General features: G+C 40.3%; 1 protein-coding gene across 3 annotated transcripts in view; it reads left to right on the top strand.

Moving 5' to 3' along the window:
* hook3 (hook microtubule-tethering protein 3) overlaps positions 1-9,283 on the top strand; it is a 43,831-nt gene that overhangs the window by 7,957 nt on the left and 26,591 nt on the right. The window contains exons 2-9 of one of the 3 annotated variants that reach the window (XM_016484494.1): positions 2,166-2,251; positions 3,102-3,174; positions 3,261-3,311; positions 3,854-3,986; positions 4,955-5,022; positions 5,543-5,605; positions 5,690-5,773; positions 8,947-9,110. In XM_016484494.1, coding sequence (XP_016339980.1) covers positions 2,166-2,251; positions 3,102-3,174; positions 3,261-3,311; positions 3,854-3,986; positions 4,955-5,022; positions 5,543-5,605; positions 5,690-5,773; positions 8,947-9,110 — 722 coding nt within the window. Of the gene's footprint in view, positions 1-2,165; positions 2,252-3,101; positions 3,175-3,260; positions 3,312-3,525; positions 3,596-3,681; positions 3,733-3,853; positions 3,987-4,954; positions 5,023-5,542; positions 5,606-5,689; positions 5,774-7,628; positions 7,692-8,946; positions 9,111-9,283 lie in introns of those variants that run through there. The other 2 variants (XM_016484492.1, XM_016484493.1) reach the window with 2 other exon arrangements.

Below are 9,283 nucleotides of genomic sequence, written 5' to 3'. Positions count from 1 at the left end.
CCTCTGTAGTACAAATTAATTTTTCATTAATACTAATTTCATGATTGGTAACTTATTTGTCTTATTCTACTTCTTATTATATTGTTTTAAATAGAAATTTTAAAAAGCTTATAAACATACAATTATTGAATTTGACAGATGAAAATGATGCCATTGCAAAGGTAAAAAGAAAATGCCCCTGTAAATCACTTCACCTCATATTAGGAAGGCAAATTTTTGATCAGAATTTTTTATTATTGATCAGAAGGTGCTCCTTCATTTTTTTTAATTAGTAGGACAAGCGCTCTTGATTACAAGAAGAAAAACACTGCTCTTAAACTGGGTGTGTGACAGGTTTGGCCGAGGAAACATTTTCAGTCAAAAGATTTTTTTTTTTGCTTTAACCCCTGACTACTACAACAATTATTACAACTTTTGTTTAAAAGAATAATCACACAATACGCTATTTCTTCCATGTTTTAATTTTAATGGTAAACCCTTTGTTTGCCAAAAAATAAAGAGTTTAACTCTTTATCAGGGGAGGCAGTTTTTGTCAGAGCCCTTGTTGTTCTTAATTTTGACATTTTAATTTTTACACCAGACATATATATCGGTTCAAAATATCGGTTATCGGTCTACTTGATCTGTAATAATCGGTATCGGCATCGGCCCTGAAAAACACATATCGGTCGACCCCTAATGTGATGTGATGAAGGCAAACTCATAATGTCAGCACTCACTTCCCATGTTAATAAAAGTACATTTCCATAATGTACTTAAAGTGCTCTGTTTTCACGCACTAATGTTGTACTTAATATTTTGTGCTTGTAACTTCAGAACATCTAAGTGTGCTCAACTGTGATATTTTGGGACACCAAGAATATGAACTAATCTGTGAGCCTGGAGCACAAAAGCAGTCTTAAGTCGCTGGGGTATATTTGTAGCAATAGCCAGCAATACATTGTATGGGTCAAAATTATACATTTTTCTTTTATGCCAAAAATCATTAGGATATTAAGAAAAGATCATTTTCCATGAAAATATTTTGTAAACTTCCTACCGTAAATATATCAAAACTTAATTTTTGATTAGTAATATGCATTGCTAAGAACTTCATTTGGACAACTTTAAAGATGATTTTCTCAATATTTAGATTTTTTCAAATAGTTGTATCTCATCTAAATATTGTCCTATCATAATCCTATCAGCTTATTTATTCAGCTTTCAGATGATGTATACATCTCAATTTCACAAAATTTACCCTTATGACTGGTTTTGTGCTCCAGGGTCACATATGTGCTTTTAACACACTATCTCTGTATTTAAAAAATGTATTTAGTCACCACTTGTAGTACACTTGAGTGTACTAGTGTATGAAAGATGGTTCAAGTGTACGACAAGTGGTGACTAAATACATTTTTAAATACAGAGATAGTGTGTTAAACGTGCATTTTAGTTCATATTCATGGTGTCCCAAAATAGCACAGTTGAGTACACTTAGATGATCTTAAGGAGTACTAAAGAATCATTTTTAGTAGATTAAGCACAAAATTAGTGCGCAAAAATAGAGCACTTTAAGTACATTATATAAATGTACTTTTTTTTTAAACCTGGGTTCCATCGAGTTTCACCAGAGAATGTCAATGCTTTGCAGACAGGAAGCAGAAGTGAAATGGATTGATGTGAGTCTCTGAAGGGTTGTGTTCCTGCTCCAGATGTGAAGCGCCTCGCACCCAAACACACGCTGACGTCTCGCATTCCTCACAGAGCTGCTGTCAGAGGCTCGGATCACAGCGCTTCTGTTTACAGCTCAAACCAGCGCCTCGTGCTCGTCTGTGATTCAACCACAGCTGTTTTCCAGCTCTGTTTCCTGTGGGCGGGACTTCCTGTCCTGATCCCGTGATGAAATCTGCGCCGCACAATAGCGCTTTGTGTTGATGCTGAGTCGGATTGTGTTTTGATTGCCGTCCAGAGCTCCCGAATGCAAAACCCTTTCCGTTCAGGAAACGTGAGAGAAAGCTGACTCTCCAGGAGCTGAGAGCTGTTAATGCAGATTACAGTGGCATTGCATAAGCAGAAGTGAATGGAGCCTGTGTGTGTTTCCCAGCTCCACCTGTGCATGTAATAGAACACAAACACACAGGTGAAGCTCAGCGTCTCATACAGTGTTTGTGTGTTGTGTTCAGATCCAGACGTTCGCTGTGGAGGCGCCGTGTTCAGCGGTGGACGAGATGACCAGCGGAGTGGCCATGGCACAAGTCCTGCAGAAAATGTATGTGAAGCACTATTATGAGTGGGCCATATGATGCTAATGAAACAAACTGTGCTTTAAGGTTGTTTTTCTAATGCACAGCTACTACAGAGATTGAATAACCTAATGTCAAATAAAACAGCATAGTCTTCACTGTAAGAATTAAACTTGCTCTGTTTCTTATTAAAGCTACAAAAGTCCTTCAGTCGAGAGCAGTGAGTGACTTTTTTCTTTGATTAATATTAAGCTCACAGTCGCAGCAGGAATATTAGGCTGCTGTCACTTTAAGAGCCGCACGGATCCAATGTACTGTCACACACATATTTTCATTCTCAACTCTTTACGTTTATTACATAACCGATGAGGGATTACGTGAATAAGCACTGCATTTTAACACATCTTTTGCGTGTATCTGACAGTTTAGGCGCAGCTTGAGCTAAAGTTAACCCCGTCTCTGAGCGCATGCACAGAAATCCTCCTGACGCACAGCACAAGTTCTCTTTCGCTTTTAAAAACATGAATAAAGCTAATCAACTTTAATAAATCAAGCATGTCGCATTTTGCAAAAGTCACGTTACATGATTTTACTGATTTGCTTGTGAAATTGAATGGGGCGCAATCATCGTTTAATAATCGCGATTATTGTATTTTAATAATCATTGGAGATGGAAATCGAAACTGTATTTTGATTAATTGCACAGCTCTATGAAGCACACACAACATAGTCTGTCAGTTTGTTCTGTTTCTTCATGTGACTCCAGACAGACTGATGATGATCAGATCAGATCTCTGTGTGCAGCACTAACATATATCTCACTGCATTATTAGATACAATCATATCTCTCTCTCTCTCTCTCTCTCTCTCTCTCAGTGATGGCATGTATTTCACTGACGCGTGGATCAGTCGTATTAAACCTGATGTTGGAGACAACTGGAGGTTAAAGGTATGCATCCGCTCTCAGTCACTCTTGTGTTCGGTTCACACGTCTTACAGGGTTTTTCAATTTTCTCTTTTTTTTTTTTTTTTCAGATCAGCAATTTAAAGAAAATATTGAAAGGCATTCTGGATTACAACCATGAGGTGAGACGCATCTGTCTGTGTGATACTAAAATGACACATTTCTGTTGTTATATGTGACAGTCACGATTCTTTCTCTTGCATTGACCTGTGACCTCTCTGTCCGCTGCCATTGGTTCTGCAGGTGTTGGGGCAGCAGATCAACTAACATATATCTCACTGCGTTATTAGATACAATCATATCTCTCTCTCTCTCTCTCTCTCTCTCTCTCAGTGATGGCATGTATTTCACTGACGCGTGGATCAGTCGTATTAAACCTGATGTTGGAGACAACTGGAGGTTAAAGGTATGCATCCGCTCTCAGTCACTCTTGTGTTCGGTTCACACGTCTTACAGGGTTTTTCAATTTTCTCTTTTTTTTTTTTTTTTCAGATCAGCAATTTAAAGAAAATATTGAAAGGCATTCTGGATTACAACCATGAGGTGAGACGCATCTGTCTGTGTGATACTAAAATGACACATTTCTGTTGTTATATGTGACAGTCACGATTCTTTCTCTTGCATTGACCTGTGACCTCTCTGTCCGCTGCCATTGGTTCTGCAGGTGTTGGGGCAGCAGATCAATGACTTCACTCTTCCAGACATCAGTCTCATCGCAGAGCATTCAGACGCAGCAGAACTGGGCCGAATGTTGCAGCTCATCCTGGGCTGCGCTGTCAACTGCGAACAGAAGCAGGGTGTGTGTGTGTGTGTGTGTGCGTGTGTGTGTGAGATATAGATGAAGTGAGACGGATTTAGGCAGCTATTCTCCAAGCAACACTCAGCGGTGTTTTGTTACTGAATGATTCAGCGTTTTGAACAAATCAGTTGAATCAATGACTCAATGACTCCAATTAAATGACTTACCGCCACCTGCTGGTGATTTAGTATGTTTAAAATTATGCATCCCCCCCAACTTTTGTGATTTGTATACTCAAAAATGTATTTTAAACATTTATTTGTAAATTATTTAATTTGACTGGTTACAGCCCTATAGTGTAGGCTATACTAAGTTTATTTGTCAATTGTAAGAATTTGACACGACTGGTGATGCATACATTTAAAAATGTATAACAATAGTCCCTAATAAAGGTGAATAAGTCCTAGGGTAAATATCAAAAATATTCAGACCTAAGTATGTAAAAGCTGATAGAACACTGATGAAAATATTGCTTTAGAATAAATTTACACCACCAAAAACCTCAGTGATGCAGTGCTTTTGTATGAAAAGTTCACTGTATATCATAATAATAAATAGCAATGATGGTGACAATATTTTGTTTTCTTGTTTACATTAAACACATTAAATATTGCATATATGTATGTAATATAATGTGTATTTCCATCACAGGTTTAGGTGGTATTAAATTTAACTTGTTCATATCAGTAGAAACCCTGGAAGCACACAAAGACAAACATTGCTCCTGAGAGATTGAGTCAGAGTGAATCAATTATCAGATGGTCTCTGGATTAAAATGTTCAGTTATATCTGGTCACCTCAAAGCTCCCCAATATGATTCAGAATTCAGCTGTTAGTAATGATAGCGTAACGCATTAGGAGTGGTCAGTGGGGTCTTTAGGGGCAGTTGTTGGCGTTAGATGTGATAGGGTCAGTTCTGATATGTTATGCCACTTCATGGATGTCATTGTGTGATGTTGTTTGCAGAATATATCCAGACTATCATGATGATGGAGGAGTCTGTGCAGCACGTGGTCATGACGGCCATCCAAGAGGTCAGTCAGCGTCTAGAAACTCTGCTCAAGTGCACCGAGGGCAGAAGATGCTTTAAACACAAACGGTGCTCACACCAGATGATGATTTAATTTAGTTAATCGAAGTTAATTGATACAGAAAATCTATTTATGATTTGAAAATCTATCATTTTACAGCTTAAAGTGCCTAAAACTTTTAACAGTTCTGTAGCTTTGCAGGAGGTTTCTTGAAGCGTCTCGGAGACACAGTTCTTCTGGATTGAGTCTGTCTCAGTTTGTTCTGTTTCTTCATGTGACTCCAGACAGACTGATGATGATCAGATCACATCTCTGTGTGCAGCACTAACATATATCTCACTGCATTATTACAATTAATGGCACAATGAATGTTTGGAAATGTAAACTGATATTTCCTCCTGACACACTCCAGCAAAAGATAGAAATAACTGACTTTCTAGCTGCTGGAAATACTAGTGTTCTGATTATTTTGGCCAGCAGTGTGTGTTGTAGACTGGTGTTAATGTGTGTGTTGTTCCCGCAGCTGATGAGTAAAGAGTCGCCTGTGTCCTCCGGAAGCGACTCGTTCGTTGATCTGGACCGACAGGTAGTTTCTGCTTCACAGGAATCTGGAGCACAGTTAATAAATGCAGGGCTGGGTTTGTGTGACGTGTGTTTTCCTCTCGCTCAGCTGAAGAAGACTGTGGAGGATCTAAACGACGCTTTGGCCACTAAAGAGGAGATCGCTCAGAGATGTCACGAGCTGGACATGCAGGTACGGACGCGTCTCGAGTCACGCGTGTCTGGGGCGTATCACAGAAAGATCCTAACTTCTTAAGATAAAATCTTATCTTACCTGTTTGGTAACCATGGTCATTTCAGTTAGGACAACAAAAGCTATTACAGAACAGCATTTCCTAAGTGCATTATCTGATCTTAACTACAGATAGGAAGGGGGTATTACAGAAACCTCCTAAAATCTGTCTTAACTTTAGGGCAATCCCACAGCTGTCCTAACTTCTAAATTATTTTAAAGCTAATGGAACAAACTGTCCAACCGTTTTTTCTTCACAGACTCAGCTGTACGGTTAATGCTCAACTCTTGCCCGCTCCCCGTCTTTCTCTTCGTGAGTGAGCGAAGGTGAAAACTTACCAAATAGTATCGGCTTTGCCTTTTCTACCGAACTTATCAAAGTTTAAATTTCCGCGGCACTGAAATGAAAAGCTCGGCGGTTTTGTTTATCCATTGTTTACCTCATTAGCAGCTTGTGGTTGCTTGGTAACAGACCTGAGAGTGGATTGTCGAACTTGATGATGCAGTTTAAGATTTCCTGGGATGGGCCATATGGGCTTAAAAATATATCACGATATTTCTGGTATTTATTGCGATAACGATATCAATGACAATAATTTAGGGAATCCTGTTTCTTTAGAGAAAAGTATTATCTTTCCTATTTTTACCCAAAATTGGGTGTTGTGAGCATTATTGAGTACACACGTAATGTAATGAGTGTTTAATTCACACTGGAAGCCAGAGGGCGCCCTCGTGCAGAAACTCCACACATGCATCGCAGAAGTAATTGCACTGACCACGCTCCAGGAAATCCCTAATATGGACAAAGGTATCCAGTTATCGCAGAATAAAACACAGATAGAGGATTTTTAACTGATGAAACTTGAAGACAATAAACATATGATTGCACAAAATATATGGTTTATCTGTGTGCTTCAAGCCATCTTGGGCATTTTTTATAAGGAAAGTATATTTATAATGCAATGCTTTATCGCTGTATATAAAACTATCACTCTGTAATATGAAACCACGTCTGGTCACAAAAAGAAATTGTTTCAAACACTCGACTATGTTATTAAGTTAATTTGAAGAAAAGGCATGTGAATAAATGATATGTTTGTTGGACAACAGGTTTGTAAACAGGCTCATACACATGCAAACTATTGCACATGTGCTACTGTACTACATTTATTCAAGGCTCAGAGCGATTTTTTGTGACCAAGCCAGTTCCAGATTGTAGAAGGAGCTCCTCATTTAATGATAAACTCCTCCTCAATTTCACGTCCGCCTTCTTCCACACAGTCGCACACAGAAATATGTCAACAACTAGACTTTATCGTTATTATCCCGGGAAGACTAATTCTTATCGGGGGAGAATTTTTCTGTGTCTGTGGGCAGCCCTATGTAAGACATGATAAGAATCCCTAATCAAGTTAAAATTTGCTTCTGTAAAACGAACTTGCAAAAAATCCTAATTTATCGTATCGTCTCTTAAATTAAGACCTAAGATAAGAAATATTCTGTAATACGCCCCCTGATCCGCATCTCCACAGCTGAACCTCACTAATCAGGGTCGGTTCACATCCTAGAGTTTTTATTAGCAGATGTTTGGTCACTAAACGATGCACGGATTAAATCTGTGCAGTGCATGCTCAGGTAAACACGGTAAAGCACCGCCACTTCATTCATTCTCTCCTTTTTAACCGATGTGTGCTTGTTTGGTATGGTAGTGAATGTGTTGATTTGGCGAATGCTCACTGCTTGTGAAGTGTTGTGGAGTGTTTCAGTGTGCTGTTGTTGGTGTGGTAACCTCTCCTCCTCTGCCTTGCTTTTGAAGGCGTACCTCGTCCAAGAGGAGCGAGATAGACTGAGGTTAGAGTGTATTGATCTAGAAGACAGGGTAAATGTCTTTATTTTCTTCTGCTCTCACCCTTTGTTGTTTTTGCATCCAGAATTTGCTGTCTGCTTGATAACATCCCTAATAAGTGTGCAGGGCCTTTAACGCTGTAACCCTGTAGACTAATCCTCACTCCTCCCTGTGTGACGTGGCCCTATGGTTCCTATGGCAACAGTAGACGCCACCATGGGCCAATCAGCTGACTGCAGCGCTTGATATCTGTACACACTGATAGATCCATCCTGCAGCAAAACTACCCAGAGTTCAGTGCGCAGGAGCTCGTGTCTGAACGTGACCGCAGCTTCGCTTGAGTGTAGAGTCAGACCGCCGCATGATGCACCTATGAAATTGATTGATTTGTTATTGAGTATATACGTATGAGTTTAATACATTCATCTGTACGTCTGCTTTAAACATTTAGATCCATTTAGAGAATAAGACATAATTAATTTCACTTACTAGCAAGTGAATATTGAAGTGTTTTTTTTTGTTAAATAGTTCAGCCAGAAATGAACATGTGTTGCAAATATGTTCACCCTCAGTTCATCTGAGATCAGGATGAATGTGTTTCTTCATCAGGTTTGTAGAAATGTAGCATTGCATCAGTGTCTCAGCAATGGATGCTCTGCAGTGAATGGGTGCCATCAGAATGAGAGTCCAAACAGCTGATAAAAACATCACAATAATCCACAAGTAATCCACAGCACTCCAGTCCATCAGTTAACATCTGGAGAAGACAAAATCTTTTTCACACTGTGAAAAAAGGTTCTGTGCAGATTTCTCTCCTGATTCAGACCAGAACACTTTTTCACTGGAGGAAGAGTTATTATGGTCTCTCTCTCACTCACTCACTCACTCACTCACTCACTCACTCACTCACTCACTCGCACACACACACACTCATATACACATTCACTCTCACACACACATACGCGCTCACTCACTCTCACTCACTCACTCACTCACTCGCTCACTCGCACACACACACACACACACATACACACACACTCATATACACACACACACACACACACTCTCACTCTCTCTCTCACACACACACACTCACTCTCTCGCACACACACACAGTCTCTCTCTCACACTCTCTCTCACACTCTCTCTCACACTCTCTCACACTCTCACACACACACACACACACACACACACACACACACTCACTCACTCACTCGCGCACACACACACACACACACACACACTCACTCACACACACACACTGACTCTCTGTGCGTCTGTGCTGAAGGTGGCGGCGCTCCAGGAGGAGAAGAGCAGTCTTCTGGCTGAGAACCAGGTGCTGATGGAGCGGCTCAACCAGTCGGACTCCATCGGGGATCTGAACAGTCCAGCGGGACGCAGACACCTGCAGCTTCAGACGCAGCTGGAGCAGCTGCAGGAGGAGACCTTCAGGTGAGGAGCGCAGACCACGCTGGGGGTCAGAGGTCACCGTGCTGAGGGCTGATCCGAGACCAGCCGCTTTACACTCACAACCAGCTCGTGATGCGTTTCATTAGCATAAGAGTAGGACTGTGTGTGTGTGTGTGTGTGTGTGTGTGTGTGTGTGTGTGTGTGTGTGTGAGCGA

The sequence above is a fragment of the Sinocyclocheilus anshuiensis genome, unplaced genomic scaffold (genome assembly GCF_001515605.1).
Source record: "Sinocyclocheilus anshuiensis isolate Anshui unplaced genomic scaffold, SAMN03320099.WGS_v1.1 scaffold745, whole genome shotgun sequence".
Classification (NCBI taxonomy): domain Eukaryota; kingdom Metazoa; phylum Chordata; class Actinopteri; order Cypriniformes; family Cyprinidae; genus Sinocyclocheilus; species Sinocyclocheilus anshuiensis.
Note: the sequence above shows the minus strand (reverse complement) of the source record. Positions and strands in the feature narration are given on the sequence as shown.